At 41.6% G+C, this 23,716-nt stretch overlaps 1 protein-coding gene and 1 pseudogene across 2 annotated transcripts in view; one reads left to right on the top strand and one right to left on the bottom strand.

Moving 5' to 3' along the window:
* The window catches only part of COL8A1 (collagen type VIII alpha 1 chain), a 169,741-nt gene extending 146,627 nt beyond the window's left edge, over nt 1-23,114 (top strand). Inside the window, exons 3-4 of one of the 2 annotated variants that reach the window (XM_066241308.1) lie at nt 17,927-18,254; nt 21,183-23,114. In XM_066241308.1, the coding sequence (XP_066097405.1) occupies nt 17,930-18,254; nt 21,183-23,089 (2,232 nt within the window). In that variant the 5' untranslated portion in view covers nt 17,927-17,929 and the 3' untranslated portion in view covers nt 23,090-23,114. Of the gene's footprint in view, nt 1-17,926; nt 18,255-21,179 lie in introns of both variants that reach the window. The other variant, XM_066241307.1, reaches the window with a different exon arrangement.
* Nucleotides 2,933-4,669, bottom strand: LOC136311651 (60 kDa heat shock protein, mitochondrial pseudogene; annotated as a pseudogene).
* Nucleotides 23,115-23,716: the final 602 nt, after the last annotated feature.

The raw sequence follows: 23,716 nt of genomic DNA, 5'->3' as shown, positions 1-23,716 counted from the left end.
ACACAAAGTTGAACCGGTTGCAGGACAACCAATCTTGAATCTGTTTGCTATTAGGGTGGAGAACAAATTTTTGTTCTGCGCCTCTAGATTTCAGATACGCTTTCTATTTGTTATTTATAAATTTCAATATTTAAAGAACTACAAGGCTAGTTCACACAGGCTGAACTGGGCCTCTGTAGAATGTAAAAAATTTTCCCAATGGGAGGAAAATTACTGAAAAATGCTAAGTTTATTTTCTGACCATATTTCGTAGACAATTTTTTTCATTGTTCACAAAGCTCTCTTGGAGTGTAGCTAAGAGTTTCTGAGGAGTGGTAAGTTTAAAGGAAAGGAGAGGAAAATTTCAGTAAGAACCCCCCACCACTTTATTCTGAAACAGAACCATCAAAGGGTAGCTAACAGAAATATACTTAAGATGCATTCATTTGTCCCCAGGAGGGCTCTCCAAGAGTTTTATTGCTACATAAGAGAAAGTCATAAACCAGTTGTAAGAGAAAGCAAAAATAGTGATAATAATAATGTCTGGGGGGTTGCCTTGTGTTAGAAAGTGAGCAGGTGGTCGATACGTGTCCTTGGCTGGTTTCCATAGCAAGGAGACAGAAATTCACAGCAAAGATGTGACTTACAAAACAGGCAATCACAAGAGAAAAAATCATGGAACTTTTCAAAGTGCTGTTGATGAGTTTACATGAATATGAAATAGTAAAATGCTCATCTCTCCTCCTCTTCTCATCACCCATCCAGTTTCATGTTAATTCTTAACCTCCACAACCTATTGCCTAACTCCTTCCAGTCTCTAAAATGATTAAAACAGGAGGGAAAAAAAGTTTAGTCTGGAGAGAGCCAAAGACAGTGAGTTTTTAGACAGAAAGTAATATTAGCGATCATTTAGTCCAATCCACTGGGCTTTACAAACAGGAACTGGAATCTCAGAGATTACTTTTATAAAGGAACAGAACGTCAGAGTTTTCACTTGAGATCTAAAGTCCTAAACTGAATGGTAAGACTGGACTGAGAAAAATGCCTCCATGATCCCATCAGTCCTCTCAAGCCAAGCCTAGAAAAGCCATTTGGAGTAGCCATACAGAAACCTTAAAACACCCTACGATAAATGACAATTATCACCAATCTCAAGATTATTTTACTTTTAACCAACCCTTCCCTATTCTTTAAAAAAAATTTTTTTAAATAATAAAAAAAGAACACTGTTTTTTCATCCTTAAGGAAGAATGGCTATTATGTAGGATTTTCCATTCTTGTGAGCCAGCAACAGACACTGGGACACAAAATCAAGAGAATGAGAATGAAAATAGTAGACAGAGAGTAACGTTGATTCAGTGTTTGGAAAACGTGACGCTCTCTCTCTGCCTTCACACTTTCCATCATCTTATTTTAACATTCAGATAATCAGGGAGGGGACGGGATGGAGACGGGGTGCCACTCATATATTTGTTCAACAGCATTTATGAAGCCTACTTTGTGCACAGTTAGGAGCTAGGTGCAAAGAGAATTCTGAAAGATGAAGGACTGATCCTAGTCCTTCAGATAATTGAGAGAACCCTTGTATGGAGTTTCCTGCCTGACAACCAGCTCCTAAAATGTATCACCAAAAATTCGTGTTATGGTGATTGTCCAGCAGAGGAAGGAGGGATGTGGACCATATAACTTGCCATTCATCTAAATTACCTAAGAACAGACACTGGCAGCCAAAACAGTTTATGTGGTATTTTGGGTGCGCGGTTACTATGTTGAACTAACTATTTACAAAAGCAGCACACACTGAATTGTGTCAGTTTTTTTCGGATACAAAACTCAATGTAGTTTTGAATTATGCAAGGGTCTGCGATAGAAGGGGACAAGGGGACTTGAATCTTTCAAACACAAGTCTTAGGACATGGTAAATACTAAATAGGTGCTAACTATAGCAATATTATTAATTATTATTATTATTATTATTAGTCAAGTCTACAAAAATAGTACAGAAAGGTCAAGCTTCTAAAAAAAAAAAAAAGAAAGCGATTATAAACTGATTACTTTTCTGACCTAAAAGTTTACAGCTATTATTACTTGTGAATTTTACTTCCTTTAGCAGGAAAATATAACCAAAGTTCTGCAGCCTCTCCCACAAGGCCAACCCTCTGCTATCACCTCCTGGAGGAAATGTCTTTGGTTCTCTGAATTTCAAAGCCAAAGCTCTTTCCAGTCAAAACAAAAACAGGCCACTGAGTGGTTGGTTCTCTGAAAGAAGGGAAGCCAGAAGCTTGCGTATGATAAGCAGGTGGGACTCGCTGCACAGGGAGACTAGACGTGGGAACGCAGACACAGTCCTTGTTACCCACTTGTTACAAACTAACTTTATCTCACCTGTCTTTGAAATTTCAACCAAAGAGATAATTGGGCAACTTAGTTTTCACAATAGGTCTGGAGCAGAGGGAAGACAAAAATGATTACTTTTTTTTTTAATTTGGAACAAATTTTTATTACACAAAGGTCACATAATTGGATATGTCTCTACTTTGTACACTATTATTCTTACTCTCCACAGAAAGGCTGCTTCTTAACCTCTCATCGGGTGATGGCAAGCACTAAAATCCTGATTTTAACAGAATCGTAGTAAAAATGCCTCAGTGATTTAAGTCGAAAGCAGCACATTGGTACATGGCTCTTGCACTTAGTTATCAGGAATGTACAAATGTATTTTTATTCAAAAATACAAAATAAATTATCTGTAGGCATGGACAATGACAGCAGTAAACCATTGTATGTTGTCAACAGAAACCAGTAACTGATTGTTATTTGTGATTTTCTTGCATTAGCCAGCCTTTTCTCCAGTCATTTCCTTCACTGATTTCTCTGAAGTTATAGGTGAGGAACACTGCCTCGAGCTTCCTCTCACAGTTCTCATTACTAATGATAAAGCACTACTCTGAGGTTAGAACATGCCTCCTCCCATTCCTCCCACCCCGCCCATTGCAGGCTCTTTCTCCTCCTTAGGGATTTCTGTGACTACACATTCTGCTGTTAACAGCGAGGCCACTCCAGCAGCATCCAATAAAGCAGTTCTTACAACCTTAGTTGGATCAATGATTCCTTTTTCCATCATACTCACAAAATCTCCAAGCATAGCATCATAGCCAACTTCTGAGGAACTCTGCAGAACTTTCTCAACTATCAACGATCCCTCGGCACCTGCATTCTTAACAATAGTCATTGCAGGAATTTTGAGTGCTTTTTTAATAATTCCTATATTAATTTTTTTGATCTTCATTAGTTGGAGTTAATTAATCCAAGGCTGGAATGCACCAAAGCAGGGCACAAACCCCTCCCAGAACAATGCCTTCCTCAACAGCCACTCTTGTAGCATTGAGGACACCTGTTACTCTGTCTTTCTTTTCATTGACTTCAACATCGCTTGCCCCACCAACCTGCAGCACAGCTACTCCATCTGAGAGTTTTGCCAGACGCTCATTTAGTTTTTCCATTTCATATTCACTAGTGGGGATATCTAACTGCTTGATGATTTCTTGAATACGTTTTTCAATTCGAGCCTTGTCACCTTTTCCTTTCAGGAGCATGGTATCATCTTTGGTCACAATGACCTCTCCAACTTTTCCTAAGTCGTGAAGCTAAACATCTTCAATTCTTCTGCACCACCAATAGCAATAGCCATGTTTTTAAGCTGGTCCTTTCTATTATCACCAAAACCTGGAGCTTTGACTGCTACAACTTGCAGACCAACTTTTAGCCTATTCAAAATAAATGTCCCTAGAGCTTCTCCATCAACATCTTCAGCAATTATGACCAAGGGCTTACGGTGAGCATCGGCAATTTCAAGAGCAGGTACAATGGACTGAACACTAGAAATTTTCTTTTCACTCAATAGAGCATAGGCATCTTGGAATTCACATTTTTTACCTTTTGCAGTATTAATAAAATATGGAGAAATATAACCTCGATCAAACTTCATGCCCTCAATAATTTCTAATTCATCATTCAGTGTTTTTCCATCCTTTACTGTAATGATGCCCTTTCTTCCAACCTTTTTCATCGCATCAGAAATGATGTTGCCAATTTCTTTGTCTCCATTTGCAGAAATTGTAGCAACCTGAGCTGCTTCTTCAGGGGTTGTCACAGGTTTAGACTGCTTCTTAAGTTCAGATATTACAGCATCAACAGCTAACATCACACCTCTTCTGATTTCCACTGGATTAGCACCTTTACTGATCTTTTCAAAGCCCTCCTTAGCAACAGAGAACGCCAGTACAGTGGCAGTGGTGGTACCATCCCCAGCCTCTTCATTTGTGTTATTGGCAACATCTTGCACAAGTTTAACGCCAATATTTTTATATTTATCTTTTAAGTCAATGGACTTTGCAACGGTCACACCATCTTTTGTTACTTTGGGACCTTCCCAGCTCTGTTGAATAATCACTGTTCTTCCGTTTGTCCCCATAGTAACAGCCACAGCATCAGCTAAAAGATCTACACCTTGAAGCATTAAGGCTCAGGCATCTGCACAAATTTTACATCTTTGGCATCAGCCCGAGTGAGGTGAGGAGCCAGTGCCCTGGACACTGGCCTAATCTGGGGAAGGATTCTCTGTAATCGAAGCATTTCTGCGGGGCAGCGGCTGGGCATGCGAGCGGCAAGGAAGGCCAATGGCAGCAAGTGAGGGCAAATGATTACCTTTTAATTCTTCAAAAACAGGACTGCAAGAAAGTAAAAGGTTGTGGAACATGTGCTCATAATCCCCTCTAGTGCTACTTGTCCTCTTCCTCATCATCGTCCTGGTCTTTGTTCTTCTCCTCCTCCTTAAATAGTAGCTAACACTTACAGAGTGCTTATAATATCTAGGCACTTTTCTAAGCATTTTACTTGTATTAATTCCCTTAATCTCAACAACCTCACAACACAGGTAATGTTATCATCAGCCCCAATTTCTCGTGAGGAAATGGAGGCACAGAGAGGTTAAGTCAGGGGTCCCCAAACTAAGGCCTGCGGGCCACATGTGGCCCCCTAAGGCCATTTATCCACCCCCCGCCGCACTTCTGGAAGGGGCACCTCTTTTATTGGTGGTCAGTGAGAGGAGCACAGGATGCATCCACATTCTGTGCTCCTGGAGTACTGTATGTGGGCGCCGCAAAGCGCGGAGTCGCTCACGTACAGTGCTACTTCCGGTGATGCGGGACGCACGTGTCACAGCTCCGGAAGTACTTCATATCTCTTGTTACGGCTAGCAGTGACAAATATGAAACCGGACATTGACCATCTCATTAGCCTAAAGCAGGCCCACAGTTCCCATTGAAATACTGGTCAGTTTGTTGATTTACATTTACTTGTTCTTTATTTTAAATAATGTATTTGTTCCCGTTTTGTTTTTTTACTTTAAAATAAGATATGTGCAGTGTGCATAGGGATTTGTTCATAGTTTTTTTTTATAGTCTGGCCCTCCAATGGTCGGACAGTGAACTGGCCCCCTGTGTAAAAAGTTTGGGGACCCCTGGGTTAAGTAGTTTGTTTAAGATCACATAGCTAGTAAGTGATAGAATTAGGATTTAATTCAAGCAGATTAGCTCAGAGTTGCTGCTCTGAACCATTTGCTATAGCTTCTTTTTAAACTGTTTTGGCTGCCAGTGTCTGTTTTTAGATAATTTTGATGAACAGCAAGATAATTATCCACATCCCTTCTTTCTCGGCTGGACAATTCCCATTTATTCCTCAACCGCTTGTTCTAACACTGTCCTTCAATGATCTGTGTCCAACCAACCCTGCCACCTACCTTCCCATCTGCCCATCCAGGTTAAAGTACTATTTTGTCTTCCTTGAAAGTGTGTCCTAGTTTCACTTTCACTTATTTTTATATATCTCCAGCTACTAACATAGTATTGCCAAAACATTCAATATAAGGTTGTTGAATTTAGTAATTAAACTAACCAACTGACAGGTGGAAAGAAACAAGACCAGGAGGTAGAAATTTGAGCAAATAAAGGCATGGAATCCCCCATACAGCGCTTTAGAACACAAACGATGTTAGAAACCATCTGCTACAAAGGTCTTCAGCAGCTTACAGGCTACTCCTTGCCCACAAAGGTGATTAACAAAAAACAAAAATAAAACCACCTACCAGATAGTGTTGAAAAAAATGAATTAAAATTTCCAAATGAAGAGACAAAATGCCCTGATTTTGTGGCTTTTCTTGAAAAAATTGAAAGACCTGTCCAAACAAGGCATGCAAAGGAGCAGCCCAACAGCTGCCCCATGGGACAGGGCCAAGGCTCCGTAGACGCCCGCAGACCTGGCCAGCCAACTCCCCTCTCTCCCTCATCTCCCTGTTTCTTCCAGGTCATTGGCCTCACCTTCCCCATCTAAGTCATTCCCCTCACTTTATAGTGTAAGAAGAAGAGATCCTGGAAGGTACACAAAGGCTTCACACGTCGAAGTGACTACATCGCAAGTTTCTCATCTGCAATTCAGTTTCCTATGTACACTCTAAGTTGTAAGAAATAACCTTTGCAAAGCACGTTTGTCAATGGAATTGCACGTTTGGGGGAATTCTTTGTTCATTGTAGTGAGTTTTCTCGTTAAAAAAAAAGAAAAGAAAAGAAAGAAAGAGTCTTCCACACATTCCCAGCCTCCTTAACTTAGACAGCCTCAAGAACTGGCATTTATTACATAATTCATTGTCCTTTCCTTTCTCCAACTTCCATTTTCTCTGAAAAATGTTCAGTAAATTAACTGTGAAAACCTTATGATTTTTCCTCCCAGACAGCACATCCATCTCTCTCTCCCTCAAAATAAATTCCACCCCTTAAAGAAATGGAACTTCCAATACTAAGATAGCTGTGGTTTGGTTGCTTTCAATGCTTTGCCCGTGTTCAAAGGACAGGATGTTACCACGTGGGTTAATTATCGAGATGGAGCTGTGGTTGAAAAGTGGTGGGTTTTAGGCTGCCCTCTTTGTGGCTGGCAATTTATCACAGAGTGGTGTTTTAGGCTTAGCCCCAGCTTGAGAACTGAAATTTTGTAATTTAAATTTATTTTTTGGGAACAGCCCTGTAGAATGATCTTGCTACTACTGAACTGTGCAACAGAGAAAGAATAAATTCACATTTTTACTGACCAAAATTTTCAAGATTTTTAAAGTTCTTTTATAATTCCAGTATTTCCAGGGCTAAATATTGCAACTTCAGTAGAATTGCTGTTCTGACTGGAAATAATTCTAAGTGTATTGGGGGGGGATAATTTTGGAAGAAATTTATTATTTATATTTATAAGTTATGTTGCTTTGATTTCATATTTTGCCCATGTGTGATAGGAACTTTAGGGATTGACTTTTAATATCAAATCATTCCAGTTTATGTGGCTCAAAGTAATCTTAGCTAAATAAAACTTCAACAATTGAATCCCCAGAATAACCAGCTCAAAAGTGAAAAAAACTTCAACAATTGTCTATCTCATGCCCTCTACCTCTCACCTTTAAATTCATGAAGACACGCCTGACCAGGCAGTGGCACAGTGGATAGTTAATCAGACTGGGACGCAGAAGACCCAGGTTCAAAACCCTGAGGTCGTCAGCTTCAGTGCAGGCTCATCTGGCTTGAGCACAGGCTCACCAGCTTGAGTGCAGGGTTGCTGGCTTGAGCAAGGGGTCACTCCCTCTGCTATAGCCCCCCGGTCAAGCACATATGAGAAAAGCAATCACTGAGCAACTAAGGAGCTGCAATGAAGAATTGATGCTTCTCTTCTCTCCCTTTCTGTCTGTCTGTTTCTATCTGTCCCTTTCTCTGACTCTCTCTCTGTCTCTGTCAAAAATAAATATTAAAAAATAAATAAAAAAAACTCACAAAGACACATATGCACCCACATAGTAATTTAATTAATGAATAATTTAGCATTATGGAGAGAGTGGAAAATGCTAACATTTGTTCCTTGGTTCAGGGAATTTTTGTTTGTTTCACAGTTTCCTATAAAAATACCAAAATGAATAGTCTACTTCCATAATAGCCCACTAATAAAATGAGAAAGCTAGCACGGGAAGTTGGCTTGCTCACTTAATCTTCTGAATATACTGATGGAGTAAATATTAAGTACCAAGCAGACTGGAGCAGAGAAAATAACTCTTTTATGTTTTCAGTCCTTCTTTGACAATATCCCAGAAAAGCATTACAAGAAACATCCATGGTTGTAAAGGGAAATTGAGCCACTGTACTTAATATTTAATTTGCAAAACTTTCACCAGAAAATTTTTTTCATATAGTTGGTATGGTCTACATTACATCCTCATGACTCATTTATTTTGTAACTGAAAGTTTGTACCTATTTATCCCCTTTACCCATTTTTCCTACTCCCTATCACACCTCTAACTCTGACACCTGGTCTCTGTATCTATTAATCTAGTTGTTTTTTTGAGGGGGGAGGGGAGTGGAATGGGAGTCTGTTTTGTTTTTTTAGATTCTACAAATAAGTGAGATCAGATGGTATTTGTCTTTTTCAGTCTGACTTATTTCACTTGTTATAATGCCCTCAAGGTCCATCCATTTTGACACAAATGGCAAGATCTTGTTTTCATGGTTGAATATAGGTATTGATCGACTTACGACCTATGCAACTTACGACCATTTGACTTTACAACCACAATCACTAGCCACAACTGCTCCACGTCTGGCAGCGCAAGCGTTGCCCAGCTGGGCATACGATAGTGTGGACCAGCTTCCGGCAGCACTACCATCTCCACATGCACCATTTCAACTGGTATCCCAGACTCGGTACAGCAATTTGTGTTTTGTGTCTTGGATATTTTTCATCAAATCCCTCCCAAGATGACTACCAAGAGGAAATTGTCTTTGTCTTTGACTTAAAGATTTTTATAACATCATTTCACAGTACTGTACATGTAGCTTTCTCAATTTATGACCAAATCGTGTTACGACCGGTCTGTCGGAACCAATCATGGTCGTAAGTCGAGCACTAGCTGTAGTATTCCATGAATATATGTCACCTTTTTTTATCATTTCATTCATCAGTTGTTTCCATGTCTTGGCTATTGTAAACAATGCTGCAGTGAACATGGGGGTACAGCTATCTTTTAGAATTGTTTTTTTCTTTTTCTTTTCTTTCTTTTTTTAGGTGAGAGGAGGGAAAATAGTGAGGCAGACTCCCACATGTGCCTAGACTAGGATCCACCTAGCAACCCCATCTTAGGCCAATGATAGAATACCAAGCTATTTTTAGCACCTAACGCTGATGCACTCCAACAGAGCTATCCTCAGCACCCAGGGCCATGCTCAAATGAATCAAGCCTTGGGAGGGGAAGAGGAAGAGAAGCGGGGGAAGCAGATGGTCACTTCTTCTGTGTGCCCTCACTGGGAACCGAACCCAGGACATCCATACTCCAGGCAAACACTCTATCCACTGAGCCATTGGTCAGGACAATTCTTTTTTTCTTTCTTTTTTTTTTTTTTTTTTTTTTTTTGAGAGAGAGAGAGACAGGAAGGGAAAGAGATGAGAAGTGTCAACTCATAGTTGTATCACTTTAGTTGTTCATTGGTTGTTTTTCATATGTGCGTTGACCAGGAAGGGAAACTCAAGCCAAGACAATGATCCCTTGCTCAAGCCAAAAACCTTGGGCTTCAATCCAGTGACCTTTGGGATTATGTTGATGATCCCGTGCTCAAGCCAGAGACCTTGAGGTTTCAAACCAGAGACCTTAACGTCCCAGGTCAAGGCTCTGTCCACTGCGCCACCACTGGTCATACAGTCCTTTCTTTTTCTTCTGCTAAATACTCAGATGAGGGATTGCTGGATCATATGGTAGTCCTATTTTTAATTTTTTGAGGAGCCATCATTCTTTTTTCCATAGTGGTACCCGCTTACTCCACATTCATAATAGGAAGAAACACCACTATCTCATGTGAGCTTCACCTCATATCTCAACCTTTCTTGACTACGATGCTGAACACAGTGAAACATCGAGAAGGCACACAGAATTACAGAACAGGAGAAAAGCAGGAGCCTCTAACATGACATTCTTCCTCAGGAAAGGGTCTGTCAGCAGTCATCTTCCCCTCCTAGTCCCTTTTCCCACATCTTGTGTCTGCCCTTGAACCCCCAACTCTTATTACTTAACTTGATTTAAACTTTCCGGTTTCCATGACCTCAGACTTCTCAGGAATAAGCATAATTATATCACTTTATTTTTTTCAGTTCATTCATATTATTTACAAAGGACTACTTCAGTAACTACCAAGTTTGCACAAAGCATGTGACAAAGACAGTGATTGCTTAATCTTGTTTGGTTGAAATTCACTTGCAATCTCATTGTTCTGAACAACAGTATGGGCTGAGATAAAAGTGCTTGTGGTGAGGAAATGTTCCATGAAATTTATAATTTATATAACATATTATAATTGTAACATATACATTATTATCGTTTGCGCTAGATAACTGTTTTTACAATATCCAGTTCAATAGAGAGCATAAGACGAAATTTCCTTATACATGTCTCTTCCTTTGCAGAGGCCTGAAAACACCTTTATTTTATATTGTGTTGTTTACACAAATTGTACTTGCACATAGGAGACCGAAAGATGCTCATATGAATGGCAGAGTGCTGTCCAGTCCTTTTCAGCTCACACCAGGAAGGAATTTACCTGCCTTACACATCACCAGGCCTATGGAATAGGGGGACTATACTCTGGGGAAGCCCTCATCATCACCCACTGTGCTACAGAGCTGCCTCCAGACATTGGATCTTCACTTTTTCTTACAAAGTGAACACTGTAGCTCCTGAAACATGACTATGTCACATCTATTCATTACCTAATTCCCCTTCCCAAGATGCATGCTTTGTATTCATTTGTCCTTCCTCTGACAAGAGGCATACATCAGTATTTGTAGAATGAGTCTGGGGAAAGTTTTGAGCCTACACATTTTAGGAAGTTTTTTATCATTTGTAGACTTTTCCTTTTTAATTTCTGAGTAAACTTTAATTTTTATTCAATTGTTGAGTATAGTTAAAATTTTATATTTTTTTATCCCTGAACTTTTTCCTCTTATTTAGGTTCTTCTTTTGTTTTCTGGTCAAGGAAAGTGAAATATTTAAAAGTAACTGGAAGTGTGAGATTGATCTAACTTTAGGATATGCAAAAAGCTTTAACATGTTAACGTGTGCATTCATGAAATCATTTGTCTATGAAGTATGGATGTGTTATTTATGTTCACGGCTACCATAAAATTTCAGAACTAGCCAGGTGCCTGTTATGCAAATGAGAGAACTAATGCCCAGTCAGGATAGGTGACTTCATTAAATCAGACTAGAATGTAATGTTCTACACTCTGAGAACAATGATATTTTATATTATAGAAAGAAGAAAAAAAAATTTCATTTTAGCACTTTCTCTTTTAGGAGCTCTCTCAAGGGTTTTATGAACTATTTAGAAGCTGACATGATTCCAGTTAGAGAAACAAAAGGAGTTAATTGCAGACTTCAAATATGTGAACTACTACTTTAAGAAAAATACTCTCCAGATGTTTCCCACCTCCTTTGAGAATGAAAAGAGGAAATGAGCTTAAAGTTCAGCAAGAAAGATTCAGATTAGATATTAGGAAATGTAGGTCTGTGAAATCCTGCAATTGGTTACTGGGGAATGTTGTCGAATCACCACCTCTAGAGAACTTTTGGAATGTAGTGGTTGGCCATTCATTTCAGAGAGTTATGTGGGTGGTCCATTTCTAGAGCTGGAGGCACAACCAAACTGACATCTCAAGTTCTGTACCTCTTGTGAAGACATGCTCTGCCTATAGCTAGTAGATGCAGTAGTTGTCTGTGCTTAATTACAGCAAAATTCAGGATTCATCAGTGAAGCATATATTTCAAGCTCTATTTTATTTGTATCAGTCCTGATAGGTGTAAATAGGCAGATTGACTAAACTAATGGATGCTTATTGGATGGTTTTGTGCACTGCCTTCATTGTATTGAGTGACTAAATCTGCAAGTTTTATTTCTTTGGGCTCTATTTCAACATGGCCACCTTGCCAGCAGCTTTCTGATTTCATGAACACCTTCCAAGCTCTGTCCCTGGTCCAAAAAAAGCAAAAAAAAACAACAACAAGGGGTCCATCCTATATGACAGAGAAAGTCTTCATTTCATCCAACAAGATGAACTTGAAATGTCAGTCTTGAATTTTGGTGAAATAATTAAGTATTTAGATATTGAATAGGGGGGAGAGATTATTTGAAAGCGTTTAATGTTTTTCTTTTAATAAAAGGCCTAATAAGTGGATATAGGAATAATTATATAACATACTTGAAGTATACTCATTGTGCTGACATAAAGTTAGTGTTCAGAAACCTAGTTAATATCATTATAACTTTGATATTCACTGCCCCTCCTCCGCTACCCACCCACCGGTTCTGGCCATCTCGTCCGTATACAGTCACTAATTTTGACCGATGCCCGTCTTGAACAGCATCGATCACTCTCCTGCTTATCCACCCAAAATTCCTTCCACAAACAAAGTTTTTGATGGTTTCTTCAGAAGGATGAAGAGCGTCTTTACCTCTGCGGAGACTAAGGAGGGGCTATACAATACAGATCCTATAACACACATAAAAAGCCCATCTGAATGAGTTTTTCCTTTCCCGACAGCTCCGCCACTGGAAATTCTATCTTTGTCTCTCCCGACTCCACTCATAACTAATCTCCTCCAGAAACCCCCAAGAGGGCGAACTGCTTTCCCCTCTATTATTTATAGTTGCTTCTATCTTCCTTTAAAAACAAGGAGCTAGCCCATCCAAACACAGAAGCTCAGTTTCTCCAATAAAATGGATTTCATCTCAGCAAACGCTGACCACCACGTCCTCCTTATCTCCCGCGCTGTTTTTCTGTATATCATTGACACAGCACATATTTATGTTTTTATTTTTTGTGTCCTCATCAAAGTATAATTCTCAAAATATTAAAAACAGAATTCTTATTCATAAGTGAAGACATCAAAGTTTTTTAACATGACAAAGCCAATTTGAAATAAACATTAAAAACTTTGAATAGAAAGGACGCTGAGAAATGCCATCAGGAGAGCACTTCCTCTGAGAGGCATGGGAAAGCCAAGGACACTTCCGGTGAGTGGGGGAAGGGGGACCTGCCTGGCTTTGTTAGGTGTGATAGATCTGGGGTCTTGAGAAACAGCAAACCTTGTGCAAGGGGGCAAGGGGGAGGCACCCAGGGTGACTCCCCAGGAACCACAGTGAGGAGCTTGAGCACACCGCATACAACATGGATACACATGCACACACACGCGCTTACACGGACATGCTGTGTTAGCCCCACGGGAAAGGGGAAGTTGGATTCAGGGCAAAGTCTGAAACTTTAAATACGTACGCATTCTTTTGGACAGCAAGCTAAAATTTCATGAGGACAAATGTACAAATAAAATGCTGAGGAGTGTCTAAAATAATATATATCGTATTATTCTGTCACATACATTATAGGTCACATAAGGAAACTGAAATTCCCTGCGACCCTGCCCAAATACAGAAAGCACTCAGGGCTGTTCAAAATGATTAGGATTGGCGACTCTGACACCAGAAAGAATAACTGCCTTCGTTCTGCTGTTCTTTTCTTTATTTCTTTCCTTTATTTTTTTTTTTTTTGCCATTTTTAATATGTACATTTTAAATGGCCATTTTTTTGTTTGTTATTTTTTTTTAATTCATGTTAGGTTTATGATTATTGTAGTTAACATCACATTTACTTTGGCTTAGTATCCTTCTTTGAAAATCTTTCACATTTCAGTTGGTTTTGACTTGTCACACTCCATAAATAATAACTTAAATTTGAATAGTGCTTTTCAGCTCACAAAAAAAAAATCATGTTATTGTTTATGCCTTCAAATGGCTCTGTGGAAGTGGCAAAGATTATAATTTCCATTTTATAGGTAAGGTAACTGAGACTGAAGATAAAGCGGTTGCTCAAGGTCACAGACATGGAGAATCACAGAGCTACAACTCAACTCCAAGTCTTTTGGCTTCTTGGATGCTTTTCCTGTGTGACAGTACACTTGTGGTTAAGCCAATTTGGCTGGCAAGAGCCAGTGTCCACACACGTTATATATGTTTATGTATTAATATATTCAGACACATTATCAAATAGAAATACAAAAAACATTTACTAGAATTCAAAATATCATTGTGTTCTGTACCTTCAGAAAAAAGGAAAAAAGAGGAAAGAAAAACCACTCCCACCATTTCTTCCCAGCAGATACTCTGAGACTCCTTCTTCCTGCAGAGGGTTTGTGTAGTGTTACACAAATCTGGTGTTCTTTTAAGTGATCTGACTTTGACCACCAACAGTATCTTCAGGGACAAGAAGGAAATTAGTAAGGGTAAGAGTCAAGCAGTAAATTCTAACCAGGGCCTCTGCATAAACATTCAAGGTAAAACGGAATGAAGTTTACTTAAGTACAAAGTCAGAGAAACGCTGCAGATGGCAGACTGAAGGAGGTGGTTTGGGAGGCCAAGGCTGTGAGAGGAAATAATGGTAGTCAAGCAGGATCCCACTGGGCCTTTGGTATGCAACTGGGGTTCTTCCAGGCACCTAGCCTTCTGGTTTTCCAGTGTTCCATTAGATTGTCCTACTTTAAAGATTACTAATGGAAGGGTGAAGGTGCAAGCATACTAGCTTATTAAAGACATCACCACGAGTTTAGGATTTAATAATTAAATTAATTCATTCCAAAGGTAGACTTAAGTCCCAGTTTATACATTACCAGGTATTCCCACATATTTCTGGAATGGATGAACACTTTCAGCTCTCTAGTGACTCTGCCTTAAACATTGAATGTTAGAGCCAGGTGAGACTTTAAAGAGCAATCAAGTCTTATTTCTAACAAATGAAGGAGTTGAAGGGATCTGTTCATATATACAAAACCGAAATGAGAACGTCTGAGGTTCTGGTCTTCAGAGGGAAAAAGGTAAGGAATAGTGGTGTGTGTAGTATGCTGCAATTTGTCTCTTAAAGAGGCATGCATTGTTAGTCCATATTTATAAAGTATATCTAAAAAAATGTGAAGAAGAATGGGGAAAATTGTAGCCTAACCAGGAGGTGGCACAGTGGACAGAACATCAGCCTGGGACTCTGAGGACCGAGGTTTGAAACCCAGAGTTTGCCAGCTTGAGCGCGGGCTCATCTGGCTTGAGCATGGGGGGTGCTGGCTTGAGTGTGGGATCATAGACATGACCCCATGGTCACTGGCTTGAGCAAGGGGTCACTGGCTCAGCTGGAGACCCCCCCCCCGGTCAAGGCACATATGAGAAAGCAGTCAATGAAAACTGAGGTGCCACAACTATGAGTTGAGGCTTCTCATCTCTCTCCCTTCCTGTCTGTCTGTTCCTGTATATCCTTCTAAATAAAGAAAAAAGAAAAGAAAAATGGGAAGAATTGTTGATTCAAAGGAAAGGGATTTTAATGCTTGGCCTGGTAGCTCAATTGGTTAGAGCGCTGTCCAGATATTGCCATGGTTGCTGGTTTGATCCCCAGTCAGGGCCCATACAAAAATCAACCAATGAATGTGTAAATAAGTGGAAAAACAAATCGATCTCTTTCTCTTTCTTTTTCTCAATGCCTCCTTTCTTCTCTCTCTAAAATTAATCAATAAATTAAAAAATATTTTTTAAAGGGAAGGGATTTTAGATACTAAAGAAAGGAGTGGTAGGGAAATACACTTTTTTTTCTGGATATTCTTTGCTACTCATTAATAATTTACAGATACATCTGTCACTCCTACTGTAAGTTCCTTGAAGGCAGGGCTCATTGACCATATCAGATTGTTCTCTGTAGCCCCTAGATGCATATAGTATTGTTTCTGGTAAGTACTCAATACATTATTAGATTTACAAGTACTCAACATATTATTAAATTCTATTGTTAAATACTAACAAGCAGATGTTCTTTTTTCACCTGAAATGAATTTGATTATTATTCAGAATATATCAGTCATAATTTTTTGGCTTTACTCAAGTGGTTTACGACAATCATTCTTAGAAGGACAGAAAATAACAGCCTTCTATCTTCTTCTATTTTATCAGTACATAAATTATTTAGAGCACACTTGAAATAAACCACTCTTGAGACTATTTCTGATTTATTAAATAAAGTTTTATAAGTACTTTGCTGACAGATGTTTCTTCATTTCCCCCTACTTAGTATATTTAGAAAAACTGTAAAGCAGCAAATTTTGTGGTAGGTATTCTTTAATTAAATATTTTCTTAGGTGTTTTTTATTAAATGATTCTTCTGTAGCCTGCTCTCACTCTTGGCATTACTTTTGAATAAGATATTGTAAAGTCAACCCACATTTTCTAAGAAGTGGAAAATTAAGCTCCAGAATTAACTAAGGAAGCAGTAAAGAAAACAAATGTTCAGGAGAATGGAAATTAAATTATTTATAGAGAGTTTACTTGTTTTCCAGAAGGTACATTAAAAATCTGTCTCTCTCTGTAACACATACAGAGCTCTCTCCAGCATTATGATGACAGTCCACTTAGGATTCAGAATTTCATTATGTCCATTAATAAGGTGTGAGAGCAAAGTAAGTATCCGGCGTTAGCTGAATGGACTTCAATATGTACCCCACATGCCCTCTAGTGGGCATTTGTGAACACTGCAGTTCCCTGGTCTTTTGGGTCTTCAGCCTTGGGCATTTCCAGAGTTCTTTTAAGCTAGTTTCTATAAACAGATACGTAAGCCCCATTTATATTTATTCTGTCAACTGCTAATTTGCAAAGGGTGTTGTTAAAGGGATTAGAAACAGTTTATTCTTATGAGTACTTAAACATCTCTATAATATTTATACAACTAATTTGCTTTGTAAATTCCTTTCTTTCATAATAGTACAAAGATAAACTTTAATGGACTCCAGATCCAATTAGCCAAATTCTAAATGAATGACTTCACAGTATTTAAATAAAAGAATCCTTGTATGTGCATAATTATGTTAGTGGTTTTTATGACATTTTCGAACTCTCACATGAATAACCTTTTCTACACTTCAGACTTCTGCAGTTCTTGTTGTTGTTTTCTCGTCAACATTTATATTTATTTGTGACCACACCAAAGCAGCCAAAGGGAACCTGGCAGATGAGAAATCTCAGCCTCTGGCGTAGAGCCTGTAAATTATCAGCCGTTTCCATTTAGAATAGAACTTTGGCACTAACAGAGCCTCTCTTGCCACCAAGTTTGCCTCCTTTTTGGAGAATCTATCTGTTGTGATTAAGCTGAGTGCAAATGTGTGACATCCAAAACCATCGTGTTTTAAAGAAAGTAAACCTGTATTTCTCTCTTTAATAAAAGATTCCGAATTTAAGGATCAGTATGAGGCCTCCGTGTTCAACCAGGGCTGAGGCGTCTTCTAGCATGTTGCCCCTCAGAGCACAGCTTTCATCTCATGGTCCAAAGGGTCTAGTCTGCTGCTAGGCAACATACTCACCTTCCAGCCGGCAGGAAGGATGAAGAGGAAGAACATGCCCATTGCCCTTTAGGATCCTTCTTGGAAGTTGTGTCTGTCAAAGTTACATCCAATTGGCCGGAACTTGATCACATGGCCATACCTCACTGAAAAGGTCTTTGTTCAGCTGAAAATGAAGGGCTGCAATAATATGGAAGAAGACAGAATTGACATTCAGGGACAATTAGCAGTCTCTCCTATAACCTATGGTCCCACCAATTGCCTTCATCTGACAAGCCCTGGCCACTTTCCTGGTTTTTGTTTGATTTTTCTTTGTTTTCTATGGCAAGGTAACATCTTTCTTTCCATTTGTCTTACACTCATGAAGTTCTGATTATTAAAGACTGTGCTTTCTTTTCTTTTTTTCTTCCGATCACTTGGCCTGCAGGTGTCACCATTTGGTGTTTTCCTTCCTTCTGCAGGTGATGGCTGTGCCAGCCGCCCCTCTGCAGCTGCTGGGAGTGCTGCTCACCATTTCCCTGGGCTCCGTCAGGCTCATTCAGGCTGGCGCCTACTATGGGATCAAGCCGCTGCCTCAAATGCCTCCTCAGATGCCACCGCAAATTCCACAGTACCAGCCCCTGGGCCAGCAAGTACCTCACATGCCTTTGAGCAAAGATGGCCTTACCATGGGCAAGGAGCTGCCCCACATGCAGTATGGCAAAGAATATCCACATCTACCCCAATATATGAAGGAAATGCAGCCGATGCCAAGGATGGGCAAAGAAGCGGCTCCCAAGAAGGGCAAAGGTAACGTCACACTCCTGTGCTGTTTGTTCTAGAACATCAGCCCTCCCCAACCCTGAACTGTGAGGCTGGCCAGGGGCTCGGCGGTGGAGAGGGGGGGCTAAAGTTTAGAACTTTTTATTTTAGAGTGTATTACTAATGTTCACTAAATGCCTACTGTGTTCTAAACTCTATCCTTGAGAAATTCAAGTCTTAAAGATACGGAGAAACTTACCAATGTTGTGCTTTATTTTAAGAGCATCAAATGACAGAAAACTTATTTAATAATAAATTGTTTCTGTCTTCATTCAGTACATATTTATTCGAACATTTGGTGATTATTTAATGAGCATCTATTTTTGTGCCAGGCTCTGGATTACATGTTAGAGGACAAAGCAGTAGTAAAAAAAAAAAAAAAAAAAAAAAAAAAAACCAGAAAGGTGACCGTTAGCATTCTGAATTAGGACAGCAGTGCTGTCCTAATTAAATTTTTTAAAAAATCATATGAAAGCATATTGTGAACTAGGTGTTAGACAAATGCAAGTGCTCTAATTAAGTTATTACACGTCAATCAATAACTAGAGTGACAGAAGGAGACTATGGAGTATAGACCACATTTAAAGAGAATACCTGAAAATCTCTCCCATTGCTTTCTTGACATGTGTATTAGTTAGTCAACACCTACAGAACGTGTACCATTGTGAGCGACACATTCTTACAAATTCAGTTGGTTTATTTGGAGTGCTAGGAAACCTAGCTTTAGTAGGGAAGGAACTGCATCAGAGTAGCAACTCCTTTCGAGGGACTGAAGGCCAGTTCACTGGTCCCTGCAAAACCAAGAAGCCGTACCTCCAGAAACTACTGGCTTTGGCTGGCGGTATGAAGTCTTGATGCCTGGAGTCTAGAAATGAGGGAAATCTATTCATTTAACCTCTCTGAAACTACTTTCCTTCATTTGTAATGTAAGATTGTTGGAGAATGAACAACATAAGGTGAATAAGTAAAAGTGTTACGTTAACACTACAGCACCGTAAGAACTTTGAGTTGGTTACACAGCAAACCCAGGCACTGCGCTAGACAGACACCAGGGATTCCTGATGAATAAGTCGTGAGCCTTCCCCAGATGCATCCCGTATATGGCAGCTACACACAATTCACTGCTTGGAAACAACACACCAAGACTTTCAGGGATCATTTCTATAGTTCACTAGAAATAACATGTCCTAACAGTATTCTAATAATACCTATTCGCATAAAAGAAGTACTCCCTATTTTCTCCTCTTTAGGAGCTAATATTCCACTATGGAGACTGTCTCAGCCATTCGTTTTCCTTCCTTTCTTAAATGTCCTGTCTGGCTTTTGGCACTTTCTGAACTAACTCAGATGGCTGCCAGATTTTAATCAGGGAATTTGGAAAGAATAGGAGTTCTGTGGTTCTGTTTTGTTCCCTGACAGTAGTTCAGTGAAAAATACAACGGTCAGAATTAAGATGTGACCACTGGTTGAAATAAGAAATTGGGACCATAAATCTCATTTATGTTACCCATTACTCCTAGTAGCATGGGATCCAGAATTATGTTTCTCTGCAAGGCAGAGCAGAATCATTTATAATATAATAACATACGCTTTGTATTTTGATAACAATTCAAGAAAGCAGAACACATTTCCCACCCATTGTCTAATCCTGTGGCGTGAGTGTGTCGTTCTCACCGCACAGAGGGGCTAGCAGAACACATTTCCCACCCATTATCTAATCCTGTGGTGTGAGTATATTATTCTCACCACACAGATGGGCTAGCAGAACACATTTCCCACCCATTGTCTAATCCTGTGGCGTGAGTGTGTCGTTCTCACCGCACAGAGGGGCTAGCAGAACACATTTCCCACCCACTGTCTAATCCTGTGGCATGAGTGTGTCATTCTCACCGCACAGAGGGGCTAGCAGAAACGCCGGCGGCTGGCGTGGCCCGGGGAAGGCTGCATTTCCCGGCCAGGAAGAAAAGCTGAGCTGCTCGCTCCTAGTCCCAGCTCTGTTCCGTAGCCTCGCTGCCTGTCATCCTAAAATCCCAAAATATTTTATTCACTTATCTTTTTAAAAAACCAAACCTGCAAATGAGAAATAACATATTAAAGAACGAATATCTGAGGCTTAGGAAATCTACAGCATGTTGAAGAAAATAAGCAGATTTCTTTGACTCTAGAGGACAGATGTAGATGATGTTATTAAACTACGACCAAAATTAAATGCTTCAGTCCTTCTCTTAGTTCACATAATGACTGTCATTATCCACATCATTCTGTATTTTTGCACAAGAGGAAAATTTTTTGCCATAAATCATTATATTAAAAAGTAAAGGACATGGAAAATACAATATAACAATAATTAGTAAAAACAAAAAAAAGTAGAAAAAATAAAAATGGAAAATGACTCCAGCATTGTTTAAAAGACATACATACACACACACACACACACACACACACACCACTAGAACATGGGATAGAAATATATATGTGTGTGTCAATTGATTATCCCTGAGTAGTGGGCTTATAAGCAATTTCGATTTTTCTTTATCCTTTTTTAAAATTTCTAAATTATCTATAGTGAACACCAAATTTTGTACTTGGAAAATGTTTATTATTTTTTGGCCTTTTCACTTAACCAATGCTAATAAAAGTAGTTGAAGATATCAGTTCTCAAAACACTCTCTCAAATATGTCAAAGAAACTATCATCTTGATTATCCTTTTAAGTACTGATGAGAACATACAGCTCTGGAAGATGAGGGTATTATCCCTAGTCTTTCTTCTCAATTAGTAACAGGCCAACAGGCCAGAACTAAATAATCATTGTCATGATTTCTTTTAAGTGAAGGATAACCAATACCATTCTCTCTCTCTCTCCCTCCCTCTCTCCCTCCCTCTCTCTCTCTCTCTTTCTCCTCTTTCCCAGTAGAAGCACCAGTCGCCAGTTTGCGAGGGGAACAAGGTCCCCGCGGAGAGCCTGGCCCACGAGGACCCCCCGGGCCCCCCGGTTTACCAGGTCACGGGATACCCGGAGTCAAAGGAAAGCCCGGGCCCCAGGGCTACCCAGGAGTCGGCAAGCCGGGCATGCCTGGAATGCCGGGAAAGCCAGGAGGCATGGGCATGCCAGGGGCAAAAGGTGAAATTGGACCCAAAGGGGAGGTTGGACCCATGGGGATCCCAGGGCCACAGGGACCTCCAGGGCCTCATGGACTTCCTGGCATTGGGAAGCCAGGTGGGCCTGGGTTACCTGGGCAACCAGGGGCAAAGGGTGAGAGAGGACCCAAGGGACCACCAGGACCTCCCGGCCTACAGGGTCCTAAAGGAGAGAAGGGCTTTGGGATGCCAGGTCTGCCGGGCCTGAAGGGTCCTCCCGGGATGCATGGCCCTCCCGGCCCCGTTGGACTTCCAGGAATAGGCAAACCAGGGGTGACAGGCTTCCCTGGGCCCCAGGGCCCCCTGGGCAAGCCAGGTCCTCCGGGTGAGCCCGGCCCACAAGGCCCTATTGGGATACCAGGGGTTCAAGGACCTCCCGGGATGCCTGGGGTTGGAAAACCAGGCCAGGACGGGATCCCCGGCCAGCCGGGGTTTCCAGGGGGCAAAGGGGAGCAAGGGCTGCCGGGGCTGCCGGGGCCCCCAGGCCTCCCAGGCATCGGGAAACCAGGCTTCCCAGGACCCAAAGGCGACAAGGGTATGGGGGGTGTTCCTGGCGCTCTGGGGCCAAGAGGGGAGAAAGGACCCATAGGCGCCCCTGGAATGGGGGGTCCCCCGGGAGAGCCGGGCCTGCCGGGAATCCCAGGGCCTATGGGCCCTCCGGGTGCCATCGGCTTCCCCGGACCCAAAGGCGAAGGCGGGATGGCAGGGCCGCACGGGCCGCCGGGCCCCAAGGGGGAGCCGGGGCTTCAGGGCTTCCCCGGAAAGCCGGGTTTCCTGGGCGAAGTGGGGCCCCCCGGCATCAGGGGGCTGCCAGGCCCCATCGGGCCCAAGGGGGAAGCGGGCCACAAAGGTTTGCCAGGGCTCCCCGGGGCGCCTGGGCTGCTGGGACCCAAGGGAGAGCCGGGAATCCCGGGGGATCAGGGTCTGCAGGGCCCCCCAGGCATCCCCGGGATCGCAGGCCCCAGTGGCCCCATCGGACCACCGGGCATTCCAGGCGCCAAAGGGGAACCGGGCCTCCCAGGGCCCCCCGGGTTCCCTGGGGTGGGGAAGCCCGGAGTAGCAGGACTGCACGGCCCCCCGGGGAAGCCGGGTGCCCTGGGTCCGCAAGGCCAGCCTGGCCTCCCAGGACCCCCGGGGCCTCCAGGGCCCCCGGGTCCCCCCGCTGTGATGCCCCCGACACCGCCCCCCCATGGAGAGTATCTGCCAGACATGGGGCTGGGGATCGATGGAGTGAAACCCCCCCACGCCTACGGGGCTAAAAAAGGCAAGAACGGCGGACCCGCCTACGAGATGCCGGCGTTCACCGCCGAGCTGACCGCGCCCTTCCCCCCCGTGGGCGCCCCGGTGAAGTTTGACAAACTGCTCTACAACGGCAGACAGAACTACAACCCGCAGACGGGCGTCTTCACCTGCGAGGTCCCGGGCGTCTACTACTTCGCGTACCACGTTCACTGCAAGGGGGGCAACGTGTGGGTTGCTCTGTTCAAGAACAACGAGCCCATGATGTACACGTACGACGAGTACAAGAAGGGCTTCCTGGACCAGGCGTCCGGGAGCGCGGTGCTGCTGCTCAGGCCCGGAGACCGTGTGTTCCTCCAGATGCCCTCGGAACAGGCCGCCGGACTCTATGCCGGGCAGTACGTCCACTCCTCCTTTTCAGGATATTTATTGTATCCCATGTAAAAAAGAAAAGAAAAGAAAAGAAAAAGAGAGAGAGGTTTACTAGAAGAAAAGAAAATGGTGCACCAAAAAAAAATTCAAATGAAAACCGTAATTGCTTCAAAACATTTATATAGTTGGAAAGTTATATTTAAGTGAAAAATTTGAACCATCATGTACAAATAAAAGCCAAGATGCACGCTTAATGTTCCGCACAGCATCTTGTCATGAGAAATGATGGGGCAGATTTATGTATCGAGTACTGATACTTGTGTTTACCCACTGGAATCATATTAGCTGTTGTATGTTATGTGCTTCCATGATAACCTGCTTATTCAGATCAGTCAAAATATTTCAGTATGAAAGATCGTAGCTAATGAAAGTCACTCACTCGTATTGTTTACTTTGAAATATTTATAAATATGACATAGAGAAAGGTCAATCATAACAATTACATACTGTTCTTACCTGCATAATTTTTCTCTGTATTTGTGCAGATGTTTTGTCATGGAATGTGGAGGAGGAGTTCTGTAATGTCGCTGCCCAGGTGGGAAGGGGGAGGAGAGAAGGTCACGGTAGGGCTTTAGTTGCAAGGGCTATTTCTCTCTAGAGGCCGTGTCCTTTAGCAAGAGGAATCCTACTCAGAACTGT

This window comes from Saccopteryx bilineata, chromosome 8 (assembly GCF_036850765.1).
Source record: "Saccopteryx bilineata isolate mSacBil1 chromosome 8, mSacBil1_pri_phased_curated, whole genome shotgun sequence".
In the NCBI taxonomy this organism is placed as follows: Eukaryota; Metazoa; Chordata; class Mammalia; order Chiroptera; family Emballonuridae; genus Saccopteryx; species Saccopteryx bilineata.
Note: the sequence above shows the minus strand (reverse complement) of the source record. Positions and strands in the feature narration are given on the sequence as shown.